The sequence below is a fragment of the Ricinus communis genome, chromosome 6 (assembly GCF_019578655.1).
Source record: "Ricinus communis isolate WT05 ecotype wild-type chromosome 6, ASM1957865v1, whole genome shotgun sequence".
Classification (NCBI taxonomy): Eukaryota; Viridiplantae; Streptophyta; class Magnoliopsida; order Malpighiales; family Euphorbiaceae; genus Ricinus; species Ricinus communis.
The window spans coordinates 29,416,887-29,436,378 of NC_063261.1; the positions used below are offsets into that span (position 1 = coordinate 29,416,887).

General features: G+C 29.2%; 2 protein-coding genes across 2 annotated transcripts; both read right to left on the reverse strand.

The window, feature by feature from the left end:
* Positions 1–10,823: 10,823 nt before the first annotated feature.
* LOC8285644 (protein PELPK1) lies at positions 10,824–11,498 on the reverse strand. The gene has a single exon (XM_002524932.4). The coding sequence runs from the start codon at positions 11,431–11,433 to the stop codon at positions 11,068–11,070; it is 366 nt and encodes a 121-aa protein (XP_002524978.1). The 5' UTR covers positions 11,434–11,498; the 3' UTR covers positions 10,824–11,067.
* Positions 11,499–12,769: 1,271 nt separating this feature from the next.
* Positions 12,770–17,730, reverse strand: LOC8285645 (GDSL esterase/lipase At3g09930). The gene is made up of 4 exons (XM_048375372.1): positions 17,661–17,730; positions 17,315–17,551; positions 15,344–15,928; positions 12,770–12,987 (listed from the first exon to the last, which is right to left on the reverse strand). The coding sequence occupies exons 1-4, from the start codon at positions 17,728–17,730 to the stop codon at positions 12,770–12,772; spliced, it is 1,110 nt and encodes a 369-aa protein (XP_048231329.1).
* Positions 17,731–19,492: the final 1,762 nt, after the last annotated feature.

Consider the following 19,492-nt stretch of genomic DNA (forward strand, 5'->3'; position numbering starts at 1 on the left):
TTGAGAACTCTGATTCAGATGAATCAACTAGAAGAGCAAAAATCTTTTGCAAAGCTTCTTCTTCTATTTGAAGCTCAAGAAGTCTTTTGAAAAACTTACAATACTTCGAAGTATGGCCTTTCTTACCACATTTAAAGTATGTAATTTTTGAAAAATCTTTTTTGGAATCTTTCTTTGGAAATTTAGAATGAAATTTGGAAGAAGATGGTTTTTTATAGAAATTCTCCTTACTTTTAGAAGGCTTTCTATATTTGGAAAATCGCTTCTTTTTGAAAGACTTTGAATAAGAATCATCTTTGCATTTCCCTTTACAACTAGACACGGGCTCTATAGGGTTGTACTCAAACTGGTTGCAGAAACTACCTAGTTCCTGCCTAGTCTTTTTCATCTCCCATTTGAGCTGTCTTTGAAGCTTAAGGTCATGACAAATCTTTAAACCTTCTTTCTGGGTTAGACTAACTAACTCACCATAAGTGTAGAAATCATAAGGGATTTGACCGTTATAGGCTTCTCTTATGGTATTCTTAACTCTTTCACCTAAAATCTTAGGTAAACCGGCTAAGAACTTTTCTTTCCAGAAAGGTTGGCTAGAATCTTCCCTAAGCATGACTCTGGTTAGGAAAGTGTCTTTGTAACTTTGGAAATTGCTAAGCTTTTTGCAAGTAAGGTTGCTAAGAAGCTCAACATTTTTGTCTTTGAGCAATGAAGGGTCTCTTATGAAATGTAGGGAAATAGTGAGGATTAGGGTTGAAACCGCATCCTCAATTGGATTTCCTATTTCATCTAGGATTGGAGTTCCTTCTACTGTTGTTTGGATAGCACCTAGGATTTGGAGTTGCTGTGCTTGAGTGAGATGATAATCCCACCATCCTTTTAACTGGCCAGAAAATCCAGCTATTAGGAGCTCAGCAATGGCTCTATCTGAGGTACCACTTTGGGTTTTGTAGGCATTGGCTGCCATGGTCATCTGTTGTAAGAGACCAAGGATGTTGTATTCAGACATTCCATCTATATTCCATTCATAGACGGAGGAGGCATTGAATCTAGACTGGGTTAGGATGTTATTTCTATTTTCAATTCCTAGATCTGGAGCAGTACTCCTAGGAGTATTCCAGGACAATCTAGGGGCTTGGATTCCTAATCTGTTTATGTTGAAGGGTTTTGGAATGGGGCTTTCAAGCTCTGAATCATTTGATTCATCGCTTTGGGCTTGTCCTATTGCACTGATATTCCTACTGCTTTGAGGAGTATCTGGCACTAGATTTTTGGACGACTCAGAGGTTGCTAATCTACTCAGCTATTCTCTGACTGCTTTGGCAAACTCAGTTTGCTTTTGGAAATGGTCTTGGCTTGGCTTTGTAAGCTGATACGGCTTAAAAACTGGGTTTTTAAACTTCTCTGACTGGTTCGACTCTTTTGGTTGACCGGTACTGGGGATTGGAGATGTCACCACTACAGGGGGCTTTTGAATCTGGTTTTCTATTCTAACCAGTTGCTTTTCTATAGTGTTTAGACAGGTATTTGAGAAATTGTTCTGCTGAACAATGTTCTTGACATTCCTATCTAGGTCTTCGCCTACCAATTTGTAAGGTGTAGCCTCTATCTCACTCTCTCCGTAAGGAATGGTTATCTTCCTAAGGGGAGGATGCTCAGACTGGACAGTTAGGTTTTCTCCTACCTTCCACTCAGGGGCTTTGTTCCTTACTGTGACAGGACTAATGGTCTTAACCGTAAAGGGATAAAGAATACCATTTTCTTTGCAGTATCTTTGAAACCAATCAAAAAATTTGATTTGGGCTTTGTTTTGAATACAAAATTGATAGTATCTTACTTGTAATAATTCTATTATATATATATATATAATCAAGAATATTCAATTTATTATGATTGAATTAGATTAATCACTAATTAATTCTTTAGAATTAGAAAAATATTAATCACTAGTTAATTCTATTAGAATTAGAAAATTAAATTGCTTATATATAGAATTAGGATAAGATTAGTAAGGATATTTTAGTGAGTTCAAAATTTTTCTCTTTTTGTACTTTTATTATATATATATATATATATATATATATATAAAAGTATGAAGAATTAAAATAAAAATTAACATAGAAAAATATTTTCTAAAATTTTAAATAAATAAATGAGTTTAAAATCTTATAATCCTTAAAATGCTAACAAATTAATTATTTTCAGGATGTGGACAATTATAATAACAAATAATATTAATAATATAATTAATATAAAACTGTATAGAAATAATGATATTTCTTTATTACTCTTTGTTTATATTAAATCTATTAAAATATAAAATTTATTTAGCAGTATTCTACATATATTAACCAATAAAAAATATTTCAGTCTTTTATATTTCATTATCATTTTTCAACAAATTTATTTACTCAACTCAGTGGTAAACGTAGCATTAAAATTTTAAAAATTGATTATAAATCTTAAAAAAATATGTAGAATAAACTGAAATTAGGATAATATTAGTAAAAAGATTTTTTATAAAATATTTTTAGAACGCGAATTGAAAAACTTTAAAATATTTATAGGATAAAATTTGAAATATAATAATATTAATAAAAATTTATTATCAAAAAATTTTGGGGTGGTGGCTCCCCCTTGGCGCATGTGTCCGCCATTGCTCGTAGCAGTGACGAGAAAAATATAAAAAGAAAATACAACATTTATGTAAGCTGCTCACAACCCTCAATATTATTATATATGCTTTGCGTCTAGCTGCTATAATGATTGAATTTGACTAATTAAAATTATTACTTTTTTGATAATTAATCTATTGATATCATAAGACAATATATAATCTATAATTTTTGATATGCGACTAATTAAAGTGATGGATCGGCTAAAATATACCATTTCTTACACATTTCCATATATGTATATATTGTCTTAATTTCTACTTTGCACTTTAGTTTTTTATATGTGACTACTTTATCCAAATGTTAGTTCAGATTTGGCAAATGATCTCTCTACTATGTCTCACTAATCAATGAGATTGAGCCTTTGTACTATTTGTTTGGCTAAAATGTAGTCGTTTTCTTAAGTCACGTATAAATAGCTAGGACTTTTGTTAGCTGAACTCCACATAATTCTTCGATATCATTAAAAACACGACGTCATTTGTCCATGTAAATAATATAGATAGATTAACTCTACAAGCCACGTTACTCTTCACCATAATTGGCCTTTCATTTTGTTTTATGTAAAGGTAATAAATTTTTCCTTTGTCTATCGATGGTATGGAATCAAGTGCATATAGAGGGGAACCTACTTATCGTAACCTAAGAAGGAGACTTTGCACCATATCCTTGCTCAAATGTAAGTGTGATTTATGGTCTTGGTTTCCTCTTTTTATTGAGCTGAAAATGAATTTTTTCTTTTATATTTTGAGTTTTAGGGTATAGAATGTGACTTATTTCAATAGTATGAGAGGGAATACATTGATTATCAATTGAATTATGTGAATGGATTAAGATGTGACATAGCGGAAACTTTAATAAAAAAGATATCATGAAAAATTGAAGTTTAGCCTTCTATTAGTCTGTTGATTCACACACGAATACCAAAAAATAGAATCAAAACTCTTTGTTCTAAAAGAATATTGAAAATTTGAGAATAAAGAGAAATCTATCTCTTAAACAATTTTTATTAATCTCAATAATAATTTGATAAACTAGTTTTGCTTACATATATATAAGATTTGCAAAATAACTTTAACATTTAAAGTTAATAAATAAAAGTAAAACTTATAAAATAAATAGCACTTAATACCATAATTTAACTTAACAAAACTTTAAAATCCTTTATGATTTATGTATCAAGTTTAATAATCTCCATTACTAATAACTGTTAGATTGTAACATTTATGTTTAATGTCTTTTTCCTTATTGTTTATGTTTAATGTCTTTTATCCCCTTATTCCAAGAATTCTAAGGCTTTTTGCTCTGCATCAAGAAGGCAGGTTAATGCACTAAAGAATGAAAGAAATGAAGCTTTGCTTCAAGCTGGTGAAGGCCATGCTATTAATGTTATTAGAAAGAGGAAGTTATGGCTATTAGGGTAGAGGTGGAAGTAATAAGGGAATCAAACAATGTTTTAAGGGCTGAGAATCAATTGCTAAAAGAAGAGATGAGGCCTGTATATGGAGATTGACTATTTCAAAGAGAAACTAAATGGAAGTAAATAGATGTGGTACATAGTGGGATGCAGTGTTGCTGCTACTTGCATTGTTGGTCTAACTTTATAATGTTAGACAATTTTTTTTATGTACTTGTTATGAAGTTGTAAAACTGTATAATTGGCTACCTAATTGCAATTGATGGCTATTTTTTGAAGTAAATTTCACTGATGGCTATTTTCTATCTCCATTTGGTACTATTTTATGTTAACTATTGGCATCAATTGAAATAAATGAAATGCAACTCATAAGAATATAAGATACTGACATTAAATTCAAAAAAGTTTAGGACATGATTTCTAAGTTTGAGGAGTATAAATTGCAAACTATAATAAAACAACTAAATTCGTAGTAAAATACTACAATTACACAATTACTTGCAAAAGTACTTGCAAACAAAATGATATTGATTACAAATCAACTGTTAAAGTTTAAGACATTAACTTCATGATTTCCAAACTAGGTCCTCTTTGCCTTTGCTGAATCTTTTATTTCTTTTAGCTTGTAGTTGTTTGAGTGAGACTGTAGGAGTATTTTTGGAAATGAAGTTCTCTAACTTGAAGAGTAGCATCTAGATAATCTCTATTTAAGATTAATGAAGCAATATAATCTGTCAGTGAGTTTTTTAGGGCTTATGACATATGTCGTCACCCTTTAAGCTTATATTTAGACCACTGATTTCTTTGGTGCTTTGGCCTTTACTTTTGTACCCACCATACAAGGGTCTAATTACAGTCTATAAAGTAGGAATACAACCAAGCATAATTTATTGAAGGAATGCATATAAATATATATACTTGCTAAATATTGACCTTCATCATTATCTATAAAGATGCAATACCAACTTTTAAGTTTACATAATAACCTTCTCCTACACTGCCCTTTCTAGTGCTTGATAGTTACGAAGTGTTATTTGTCATTGCCAACAAGAGTAGTCTTATAAACTACTTGATTAATAGATTTCATCATTTGTCTATTAGTACAAAAATATCCATGCGCTACAGTAAAAAACTCGTCCGAACATGGCCTTTGCATTATGAACTTGTCAACACTTGCCATAGTTGAATAGACCCCTTCCTTTTGGCATCATAAGTTAATGCTTTTCCTTTTATTTTGGAATTGTTTCTTTTTTATTGAGAATTTCTTAAATATTCAAAATTCTCTATAACTCCTGGATTGGCAATATCTTTCTTTGAAGTTTGTGACTCAACTTTTTATTTTTTTGCCTTATTACTTTTTTTCACCTTATACAAAATAAAAAAATAATAATCAGTTATAAACACCAAAATATGTAAAATTTAATCAATAAAGCAACTATAATTAAAATTACTATTGTTTCATCTGTTTTATTGGAGCTGTCACGACCCCACCCGTGGGCCCGTGACCGGCACTAGGGAATGGGTAGGCTTAAGGCCACCGAAACCCGTAGTAAGCCTGACACTCACTGATTTAAACAAATCTCATCTCAAATTAATATTATTAAAACCACAAATTATCTTAATAGCTACATTCTACATAAATACTTCGGTCTGCCAGAAAAACTAGGCGAGACCTGAAGCTCAGAAAATTTACAACTGATACATTTACTATTACTACTGCGGAGAATCTAAGATTTACCAATTTACATACCAAATCAAATACATCACCCGATGATGAAGGAGTCAAGATTCTTGAATAAGAGTCGCGGAGAACTAACAAGTCACGAATCCGAAAAAATATAAATGGAGGCGGTCTAGAGTGAGTTAAAATCAAATAATCTAGGGACTATTGCTTCTTCTCGGAAAACATAGATTATTCAAATCAGATATCAAACCATACTATAATCATACCCTACTATTTCCTTCACATAAAATATTAATCATTCGAATAAAAATATCAACCATGCACGTAAATACAATCCATATTATAATCATACCATAATAAATAAATAAATGAATAAATAAAAATATATTTTTACTTTTACGGGACGAGTGGCTCAAGAGAACCCTAACCCCAAATTCTAATAGCCTTTCGGCTCTCTTAATCCAACAGTCTGGCGCCCGGAGAGCAAGCTCGATCGGGGTCCTTACCTCCGACTGAACACTTGAATTCCAAATAAGCCGGCCAGAGAGCATTGCTCGATCGGGGACCTTAACTCCGGCAATCAATCGAACTCGGCCAGAGCAAGCTCGATCGGAAGTGCATAAATCCATAATAACCTTATATCCATGATCATTACCGGCAGACGCGTCCCGATGTAACCCATCAAAGTGGCATGTTCTACAAGCCACATTTCCCAAATCGCAATCACCACATTTAATAAATATCATTGTCTAATGAAATCATTCAACACTTATCGGAAATAAAGATTTAAAATTTAGGATAAGGCAACGTGCAATTCGTGTCGATGAATAATAATATCTGTATTATTATAACGTTACTAATAATAATATTTATATTATTTTCAATAATTAATAGTCTAGTGAAATCATTTACGTTGCGATACTAATAACCATATTATGCATAAACTTTCAAAATAGCATATTAAATCAGACTTAGCAATAGTGCAATGATTAAATGACTTTAACTCACAGGTTTGGCGACCTCCTAGCTCTGCTCCGGTGCCTCGGTTGGAGCGAGCCGAATGCATGATCATCTAATCATGGAAAACAATTTATCAATACCGAGACAATCGATCATTAATCCTAGATCTAGACTCCTACAGAATCTCGACTCGGAGAATTCTACCGAAAATCCGGTAGAACCTCCCCTACAACACGAACATTACCCCCCGTAAAAACGGGTCCAGGACCTGCCAGAAAAACACTCCAAATATCCAACAATTTAAACAACGGGAGTCGGGTCCCCAAACTTTACTATTTCCCGACCCCGCCACACAGCACAAAATACGAGGCAGGCAAACTGACAGACAATTATTTTTGACTCACAAAAATCATCAAATACTCAATATAAACCATTAGACACAATTAAACCAAGAATTTCTAAAATTAACGGGCCAAAGATAATTACCGAGACGCTTGATCGCTCGCGGAGTCCGATCGACGATCCGAACACACCATCGGACTCACAACGACGGCCACGATGACGATCCCTCGCCCGATTTTCTGATCCGACACCCGACCATCCGGAGAGATTTGCGAACGATCATACCGCCGATTTGCAAACGAAGCCCGATCGCCCACGAAACCAGTGCCATCGCGAAGCTTGAGATGAGGAGAATCGGGATACATCCTCTGATCGTCCATCCTCCGGCCGGATCTCGCCGGAAGAAAAACGGCCGCCACCATTTTCTCTCTCCACCGGATCTTCCGTCTCCGGCCACCAGCCGCTAAAAGAAAGCTCGCCGTAGAGAGCCGATCGCCACCTCGGCCGGCCGGAACACGCCTGAAGCCGCCGCTTTTCCGCCCGGCCGCCCACGCCCCGACGGCCGGACGACGCACGCCTTCCTTCCTTCTTCTTCTGCCATCGCTCTCTCTCTCTCTCCGATCTACTTTCTCTCTCCCCGATTTCTTTCCCTTCAATATCGACATTTGACCCCTGAACTTTTCCTTATTACAATTTAGTCCCTCAACTTTCTTAATTACTTACAAATTTCATCCTGCAGAATTCCAATTTGACCCCCAAACTTCTTTTTAGCCTTTCAATTAAGCCCTTAACTATTTAATTTGGGCCAAAACCGAATTATTGAAAATACACAATTACAAAAATACCTCTGACCGACATATTTATTTACGAAAATACCAAACTCACAAATTTCCATTAAAACCCCATAAAAATAACATTATACTTTTAATCCTTATTCCAAAATAATCCTCCAATTAAATCCTACACACAATTAAATTAAATAATCAATTTCCAACTCAAAATTTAATACTACTAATCAATTATAATACCAATTTTCTCAAAATTCTTTTACAAAAACATCCCTTACAATTTCTATCATAATTTTCCAATATATAATTTTATTTATATAAATATGCATTTGGGAAAATTTGAATAACCAAAATATAATCATTTCTCAAATAGTTTACTTGAATAAAAATAAAGCTAAAATTAACTTAAATAAAAACTCACTATTAAATATATATTAAAAAAAAATTTCGGGTGTTACAGGAGCATCTCCTAATATTATGATCAACTTATTTGTATATCCATAAATCATAATTCTTGCTTCTCTAGATAGCTTTCCTATAGTTTCAACTTCATCTTTATCCTTCCTCCTTACCTTTTTTTGGTCTTTCAAGCATTTCTTTTAAATTTTGGTGGTTCAATAATTTCCAAGCCTGTCTTTTGCCAATTTTTTTATGGTACACATTTGATATGTAGGCATAAGCCTTCAAATAGGTTTCTTTAGTATACCAATATACAACATGATGCTTTGGATGGTTTTCTTTAAAATAAATTGTACATACTATATGTTGACATAAGATCCATGTCAGGTCTCACTCTCTATAGATGCATGTCATGCTTGCAACATCAATTGTACGCTTATCATCCCAGTCATTAACATTAGTGATTTCATACCCACTGTCTTTCTTTGCTTTATTTCTATACCAAAATTCTCTAACTTTGTTTCTAGCTTCCTGCAACTCATCCTCATCATCATTTGTGAGACAAGCTATATTGACACATATTTTATTAAAGGTTTAATGTTTGATAAATTCTATTAAACCTCTTCTTCATCAAACAGCTCTTCTATATGAACATCATTACCATCTAATAATCCCTCCTCAACACCCTCATTTGACTCTATTGATAGGTTCGCTATACACATTTTGTATGTTACTATTCAAAACATGCACAAATGGTTGGGCAACTATCAACATAGGACTAATGTAATTAAATAATATATCACATACAAACCACTAATGTAATTCTACCCTAACTCTTTAACATAGGACATCATATTAGGAAATGATAATTAAATAATATATCAATCACACACCATTGTCTATTTCTTATCTTTAACATATTTGATTCCGTTGCTTTGGTTATCAAACCACCATGATACATGACCAAATCTACTTTAATGACCGACATACCTAATCAATATAATATATATATTATTGAGTTACTAGTAAACCAAAACGCACAGAAAGACAAAAAAAAGACAAAAAAATGACACAACGTAAAAACAGTTTGAAATATGTTGTTATTGTTTGACACACTATAAAAAGAAAGGACACACGCTTTTAACAGTATAAAGGCATTTAAAAAGAAAATAAAGCTTTGGCGATCACATAACATTGATTTCAATAAAAATTTCATAGTAAAGAAAACACCATTTACTTCAAATAAAGCTCCAAGCTCCACCACTAACCCTACACTTCTTTTTTATACTATTTTTTCTCTTTTTCTCTAAACATGTTCTTCTAATAATTTAATAAATGACATTACTAAAGACAAACTTTAACATTTTGAGTTAGAGTTCCTAATTGCATTTTGGGTGAGAATCAAATACTAATATAACAAAGATTGTGTATTTCAACTTGGCAATTTAGGAATTCTATTTGTACAAAAAAAAATTAAAAATTAGGGATTCAATTTAGTATATATTGTTGTAAAGTCCGTTTTTACCCTTTTTCTTTGTGTTATATTACTTTATAATAAATTAAAAAAAAAAAATATTACATCGGTGGCTTTAGTTATCGTTGTTGGCAATAGTGAATTTTTTAATCAGCCACAAATAATAGCACGTTTAGTACTTCTCGACAGCATCTTGAAATAAGGATTATATATTAATCAAATAAATGGATTTAATCTAGAAAAGAAATGAAAATACACCAATGGTAAATAATCAAATAAACTCAAATTGCATGGTAAATAATTCTTAACAGCTTTACATAAGTGTGCATAGGTATATGCAAAAAAGAGAGGGTTTTATAATTAATTATTATCTATATATTCTTAGTTCAAATATTTATTAAAAGAATATATTAGGACTTATAGAATTGTGTTATTATCTATTTCATATAATTTATGTAATTCATAAATTGTTTATAAAATATAAACCCAATGCTTAATTATAAAAATATTTAAATTTACCATATGAAGCACGAGTATTATAACTAATTAACAATTTTTATTTTTTAGTAATTAATAAAACTAGTTATGTGCCTGTTATTGACGACAATTCTTATTATTTTAATCATAAATATTTTTAATTTATAAATTTAAATTAATTTTTATTTTAAAAGTATTTTTATGTGTAAAAACCAATGTATAATATCATTTAATAAATTTACATAATTAACTATATTAAATAATTATAATTGACATAAACCAATATATAACAATTATAAAAATTGTACATTAGCATTAGGCCCAATGACCTAAATATTCTTTCTATGTTGTCTAATTGTACTTAAAATTTCCACAACAATCACCATTCTTCTAATTTCTTTTCTTTTCTATTAGAAGATTTCTGCAATACTGAAATAAAATTTGAGCTAATGTCTACCATACGTGACAGCAGAATTAATAATCCTTTTGTTTTTCTTTAAGAAAAGAAAAAATGAAAAAGCCACATCACTGAATGACTTGCTGACATGAGTCTTTTATCAAATCCAAGGCATTTTGATTAAAGAACCAAACGACATTTGCTAAAGAAATCAACTAATAGAAAGAAAACCATATTATTAAATAAATAGATGAAATGAACTATGCGAAAAAAAAAAATGTCATCTGAATAAATGAAAAAACAAGCCATACGTGTCCCAAATAACTCCGGAGAGATACTCCGACTACAGATGAAATCAAAGAAAAACAAAAGACAAATACACACTCTACATCCTCTGTGTGGAATGTAGCCTCTCTTATAAACGTACATGAAGTAAAGAACATAATCAAATCAAGGATGTTTAGTTCCCAGCTGGGGGCGGGGAGAGGAAAGGAATAGAGGGAATCGCAGTTGGGATAGTGGGTATTGAAGGCATGCTTGACAATGGAGGCAAAGTGGCCTTCAGAAGAGTAGGCATGCTGGGCAAACTAGGAAGTGGAGGGAGTGTTGGTTTAGGCAGAGAAGGTTGGGTGGTTGGCAAAGTTGGCAATGTAGGCTGTGGAAGAGTTGGAATACTTGGCAATGGTGGCAATGCAGGCTTTGGCAGAGTTGGCACTGACGGCAAAGGTGGCATTTGAAGAAGATTGCGAGCAGCTACTCCCATATCTATGCCTGAAAATGCCAAAGCAATGAAGAAAACAAAGAGAAAATTCTTGAAAGAAGCCATGTTAGACCTTCAAACTTAACTATTAGATCTTGTAGAAATCTTTGTTATGTTTTTTGGAATGAGGGAAGCCAATCTGGTCTTGGGATTATATAGGAGCTGAGGTTTATGGGGATGATAGCACTTGTCTGGCTTTTAGTAGGTATGTTATAGGTAAGAACAATGGAGAAAACTGGAGAATTAGCTTACCTTCACATCCAACTTTATTACAGTTATGAGTTGTTAAAGATGTAGCTTTGGTTGGTTAGAAAATGAAGTCATAGTGTTCTGATATTTAGGTTGTACAAAGTATGGAGGACAACCTCAATTCCACTGCACATCCAGATCTTTTGGAAGTTGTAAGTAATATTTTTTGACACTAGAGTCTTGAAAGTTCTAAGTATTTAATCAGATTGACATTCTGAATCAAATTAAAAATTCTTTTATGAGTAATCGATTAGAAATCTTTTTGAATATATTTAAATTTGGTGTATATATTATAATTAATGAAAATATGACATGTATGTATGAGTGTGAGTGTTTTACATTTTAGTATTGAATGATTGACACATATTTTATAATTTACAACTAATGAATATGTGTCAATTATTTATTAATTTAATATATAAATAAAGACATAAACTAAATCTGAATAAAACAATTTAGGTCAAAGAAAGTGAGGACATGTCTTGACTAGCTATCATGGTGTGATGAGTGAGTCTTTCAATAAATTGTATGTAAGCATATCTAATCCTTTTCTTCTAGAAAAGCCTGTGATGATGTTTATGGACATTATCTAAAGATTGGAAGTCGGTGATCTTTGAAGGAGATGCGTTAGAAGTGATTCAATGTGCTTCTAGGTCAACTGTTGTACTGATTGCTGCTACTTCTGTTTTTTCATGACATCCAGATCTTTGTTCCTTCCTTTCGTAGAGTTGTTTTACTATATTGGGTCATGATAAAGCCAAACATTTGTTTTTCCCCTCTCTGTAATCTTCTTTTATCTTCAGTAAAAAAAAACATAAACTTTTCTTTACCATTATTAAACAAACAGTTTAGAATTCCATACACACAAGTAGATGTCATTTCCAACAAAAAAAAGAATTAAGAATATATATATATATTGAACTAAATTCCATTCTAAATTTCGTATATTAGACTTGTCATAAACAGGCTTAATACACACTGACTCTTCATCATGTGAATCAAGCAGAAATGAAACAAAATGAAGAAGAAATATAAATACAGATTATGATTTCTAAGATATGAAGAGATTAATTATTTTTGTTTACACTTTATAACTAAAGAGACCTTGTGGTATGACAGACTATGATCAGGTTGACAAAATATTATTTAGTGTTCAATGAAGGAGGAGTTCTCTGAGAGTAGGGTGCAGAGATAAATAAACAGAATGCCAACCGTTCTGAGAAGGGTGAACCGAGTCCCAAAAGAATGATAACTCAGGATGCTTGCATACCACATACTTTCTTTCCCCATTTTCGTGAACCTGCCCACATCCGTTTTGGCTAGTCACACCGTCACAGCATGGCCTCAGTGGATTTTTGCAGTCCATATTCCCTGCAGCAAACAATAATAATTTTATAGGGTTTGTGCCGAATACCATACGTAAGGGTAATATGTAATGTAATATGTAACCTAAAAATTTTATTTTGACATATTTATTATTTTTTATATATAAAATTTAATTTTATATATAATTTTATAGGTTTGTTTATTAATTTTTTTATTAGTAAATTATATTTCTAATTAAACACAAACTCTAATTCTAAAAAATAACATATTAATTATATTAACTAATAAATAATTTTTTAATCAGATAATAATATTAATTCTATCCTAAAAAATAGCATATTAATAATATTTTGATATTATATTAATTAATAAATTATTTTTTAATTAGATATAATTCTATTTTTAGAAACTAACATTTTAAATTATATTTTTAATAATAAATTAATTTTTAATTATATAATAACTTTTTAATCTTAAAAATATTAATATTAATTATAGTATTAAGTTATATAATACGAAAATTGATTAATTAATATTTTTAAAATAATTTTTATATTATTGCATTAATGAAATTTTAAATTTTTAAAAATTAAAAAGAATATTTAAAAATAGTTAGTTTGCTATTATTTTTAAAATATTATAAATTAATATTAAATATTTAAAATATTATTAAATTATATCTATCAACTTAATTTTATAATCAAAATAATAATAACAGTCGTGCAACGTACGGGGAAACGACTAGTGTATATATATATTTATTTATTTATTTTTGAAATATAAAGGTTTCTTGACACGTGTGCTTAATTTTTGACACATTTGATTTTTGTTTTGACATATGTACTTATCTTTGATATATGGGATTCAAGCTTATGTGTAATTTTATAATTTTTTATTAATTTATTAATTAATAAATTTATTTCTAATTAAATATTGACTTGATCCTAAGAAATAGCATATAAGTTATATTTTAATATTATATTAACTAATAAATAGTTTTCTAATCAGATAATGATACTAATTCTATTATAAAGAATAACATATTAATTTTTAATTTTTAACTTTTAAAAATAGTTAGTTTGCTATTATTTTATGAAATATTATAAATTAATATTAAATATTAAAAATTTATTAAATTATATTTATCAACTTGATTTTATAATCAAAATAATAATAATAGTTGTGCAACGCATGGATAAACAAATAGTATATATTAATTTTTGAGATCTAAAACTTTTTTAATATGTATTCCTTTCTTGACACTAGTTTTATTTTAACATGTCTATTTATTTTTGACATATGCGGTTCAAGCTTATATATAATTTTATAATTTATTTCATTTATTTATTGACTAGTAAGTTATAAATCTAATTAAACACTAACACTAACTCTAATAGTAAACAATATCATATTAATTATATTTTAATATTCTATTAATCAATAAATTAATTTTCTAATTAAATAATTATTTAAATTCTACTCTGAAAATAATATATTAATTATATTTAAATATCATATTAAATAATAAATTATTATTTAATTAGATAATGATTTTGTTCTAGAAAATAATATTTTTAATATTATATCTACTAATAAATTAATTTTTTATTATATTATAATTTTAATTCTAAAAATAGTAATATCAATTATATTGAAATTATTAATTTGTATAATACTAAAATCAATTGATAAATATTTTTAAGAGAATTTTTATATTACTATACTAATAAAATTTTAAAATATTAAAAAATTATATACTTAAATTTGCTGTTTTTAAATATTATAAATAAATATTATATATTATCATCTGCTATTATTTTTTAGATATTATAAATAAATATTAAATATTAAAAAATATTAGATTTTTATTTATAAATTTAATTTTATAATCAAAATAATAACAGTAATCATGAAATACATGAATAAATGACTAATTTTATTGAAAATACAATATAAAATATTTATAATTTCTAATAAAATCTATATTTTCTTATAATGATTTGACTTAGACATTGAAATTGAATTGCAGAAATTCAACATGTACCCTAATCGCCTCTAATTCTCTATTTTGCAAGTATGATTGAAAATGTGTACTCCACCATTTATCAACTTGTTTGAAGCGTTTCTTTTCCTATCGGATTTTGTTGTTTGTACTGTCTATCATTTCACACTTTAATTCTCCATACTAATAATTTATGAATAAACATAAATCATTCATTACAACATAAATCATTTTATTGCACTTGGAAAATTTCTAAGATTACAGTATATATATTATGACAATTAGACGTATGAAATGTGACAGGAAATGGTATCATCAGGTCATGTAAAAGTCATAAAATCAATGTCATTTCTTCTAGGGAAAAAGGTTATTAAAAAAATAACAAAGAAAAAGAAGTACCTGAGCTGTGTTTGTGTTGGTTAATTGCGGATTTAAATGTACTGTAGAAATCAAGAAATATGAACACAGATTTCCTGTTCTCATAGTTGAGCTTCCGCAATGCCCGTTTTAGGACATCATTGTGAAACTCTGAGGCTGAGTTGAAGTTTTCATTGCAAATTTTGTAAGAAGATGAAGCAGTTTGCTGAGGGAAACATCCAGCAGGGCCTATGCCTGCTACTGCTATTTTCTGAACTCCCAATTCATGAATTTGTTTCAGATTCTTGGCAAGTTGGTTTATAAGTCTTCTTGTGAAATTTGACATATCCTGAAGGGTGCCATTTTGCCTTAAATAAAATGAATAGTCATTGCCAGATGTAGACACAAGCACAACAGAGTTAGCAAAGTCATTTTTGGTATAGATTTGATCAACAAATAATTGTTTCAAAGAATTTATTTGGGTTTCCAAGTTTGGTAAATTCTTGATCCAAGTGTCAAAGACACCACTCCCTCCATATGCAAAATTCATCCCATGTTGCAGCTGGTCCTGGTTGGCTATTTTTCTCCATCTGTAAGGGATTGGAGATTTTATGCCAAGAAATGATGCTGCATGTCACATAAGAAATGAAAACCTTAATAGAAAGTTTGAACTGGAGTCATACTTATAGGTTCTACATTTATATTTTCTGTGCTCTGGGTTATATATATATAAAAGAAAACTTGTCTGAGAATTAATTGTTTGTCATCTAATTTATCAAATTTGAATTAAAGTAAGCAATAGTTATACATATCACTTTAAGATTTATCCCGTTATGCATTTTCACTTTTTCATTTTTAAAAATTACTATATTTTATTTTTCATGCAAACACCGATAATAAGATGCGATGAATACTAATATAATACATGTTATTTTATAATTAGATCTCATATATTTTAGGGGTAAGTATAATTTGCTCCCTGCATTTTTCTATATTATACTAATGACTCCATAATAACTAAAATTTATATATTTTCATCTTTTTATTTTATAATTTTATACTAGAAGCCTTCTCTGTCAGAATTTTTATTAAACAGGCATTAACAAAGTTTGGTTTTATATTATTTATCTCTTGATTTTTTATGTAATATATAAATTGCCCCCTATAATTTGTTTATTTCATTAGAAATTTCTTGTTTAATTTCTGTGCAAATCAATTTGTATTTGTACAAGAATAATTAACTAATATTCTTTTACTTATTCTAATTTCTAACATTATTAAATCATAATAAAATTTAAATATTTTAAAAGTACTTATATTTACCAAAATATTAAAAATTCTTATAAATTAAATTTAAATTATTAAAATAAAATAGATACTATTCCTATTATTAATTTTGTTACACTAAAATTGTAATTTGATAAGAAGTTTGAAGATTTTTAACAATTTAGTTCTTTAATTACTTTGATTTTTAAAAAATAAGGAGATCTTAGTGCAATAAATAAAATATAAGGATGATTTGGATTTTTGACTAAACTTCAGGAGGCAAACAATATAAATCAAAGTTAGTTAACTATTATTTAAAAGAAATTATGATGGAATAGGTTTTTAGTATGAAACTATAAATAGAAAGATGAAAAATACTAAAGAATAAATAGTGTAATAAGAAAAAAACAAGAAGTATATATTAATTAATCTATATTTCGATATAAAGAAAACAAAAGTGTTGATTCTAAAAATGAAAGAATAAAAGTGCATGATAGGACAAATCTCAAAAAATAATAAAACTTTTGGGTTTTAAATGAAAAAATTATATATGCTAGTTTGCTTAAGGTATTATCAAATCAAAATGGACTAACTTTCTTTATTTCTTCTTTGTTTTTTTTTTCTTAATCAATGTTATAAGAAAACACTTGTGAGTTCATCACAAGATGTAGAAAAACAAATTTGTATAATAAAGAATTAGAAAATTATAAGACCGTACATGATTACATATAAAAAAGAAACACGAACCTATATAATCTGTAATCACCCGGCCATCAGAAAATCGACCACTAGGTTTATGAGGAAATGTGTAACCATAAGGTTCAACCCATGAGCCTCCATTTCTATTGAAGTTTCCTGTATCAACAAAAGAATCACCAAATACAAAAAGCTTTACACCGCCGTGACGGCAATAATGATGATTATAATGCTGGCGGTGGTGGTGACCAGGGTGTTGAGCCTGTAATCTATCAATGTCGTGCACTCCTGCAACTTTAAATGTGAAGATTACATAAATAAATTGATCTTAGAAACTTGAAGCTATCATTCTAGTTAAATAAAAAAAATGTAAAGTATATATATATATATATGTAACCTGAAGAAATAGTAGTGAAAAAGAGAGAAAATATAAGGAGGAAACGAGGGTTGCACTGCTTGATCTCCATTGAAGAGAAGGAAATAAAAGAAAGGTTAATAATAAATTTATGGGTATTTAATGGATCGGTATACGTTTCATAGCTCATCAATGGAAACTTAAAGATATGAATTTGTTCCAAATGCTCTTAAACGCTAAACAAAACACTTTTGCTAACTTCCTTTTTTGTTTTTAACATATATTAAGTGATATATTATTAAGAGAATTGAAAGAGAGGATCAAAGGGAACACTTGCACATTGAGTACTTGAGCTATTCACATGGCAAAAATTACCCTTCCAAATAAATACACAAAATTTGCAACTGAATTACCCTAATCAACTCATATATGCAAGAAGGGGAAAGAAAATTTCAACAGAATGCATCAAAGCTTATAATGCATTCTTACACAGAAACCAATAAAAATTCTAGCCTAACAGCCCAAATCATCACTAGCACAAATAACAAAACAAAAAATTTGTACAACAGTAATATAGCAACGTGGAAAGACCCAATAATGAGGTGGGCATCCGTGAAGCACTCATGGAGAAATTGAGAACCCATGAATAGTAACAGAGTGTGTTCAACCAACCTTCTATGTCGAACAACCCGAATAAACTGAAGAATATCAAACCGAACTTTATGGGTTCTATGTCTCCTGGGTTGGGTATGTGTTTTTCTCATTATTTAAAAAAAAAAAAAAAAAAGATGAATCCAGAAATTATGGTTTGGGTTGAATTTTGCATAGCGGACACACTTTTATTTCATTTTAAATTTATCACATTCTTTTTTCCATCTCAATTACAAACTTCTGGATTTATATTATTCTTTTATTTTTAATATATATCAATAAATTAATTTTTTTTCTAATACGGATGGGCTAGCACAAGAAAAATTTAAAAATGACGGACTTAATGAAAAGTATATAAGAAAAGCTAAGAATACCAAAAATGGGCTAAACTTATCACAAGGCTTCATAACAAGGTCTAGAGCCAAAAAGTTGCAACAAGCCTTAAATTGCTATATATAAAATTGAGCTAGTAAGGAGAGTCTATTTGAAGGCTCAAACACCACAACTATTAAGGAGTATTAAGATTAGGTTTTATTCACTCTATTGGAAGTTCAAGCTTATGAAGAATCAATTAAGACCGAATTATGCTTGCAGGTCTTGGTGTAGTTTTATTCTTAAACATTAAGTTTATTTAGAACAAATTAGTCTTTTTTCCTATTAGTTGTCTTCTAAGTTTGTTACAAGTATTTAACTTGCACCAAGCCGTATGTTACATCAAATTTTAAGTTCTAATTTTATTGATCAACTTTATAATATGATCCAGAATGATTCTAGTATTTGATTCAATTTGTTAGTGGGTCTCTAAGTTAGTGATATACGGATTCATAATTATTAGAGTTCGTATATTCTATTCCTAAAGTTTATTAATAATTTATATTAATCTTGCATTGTTATTTATGTTTCTTTTTTAATTTTACATCTTTAATAATCAAATGAGAAAAGTAACCACACTTTGTTTTAAACAATCAATAGCTGTCAAATAATAAATTTTATATAATAAAAAATAATTAATTCTAGTAACCTGCAATAAAAAATCGCTAAACTAATATAATATAGTATTAAAAATTCAAAATATCATTAAAATTTATGAAAGTTTTCTTTAAATTACAAAGAAAAAACTATGTAAAAAATGCTATTTTTCACATTTATAAAAAATTAGTATTTTTCATAAATTTATTAATTTTTCATAAATTATTAAATTTAGTAAAAACAATCATTTTTTT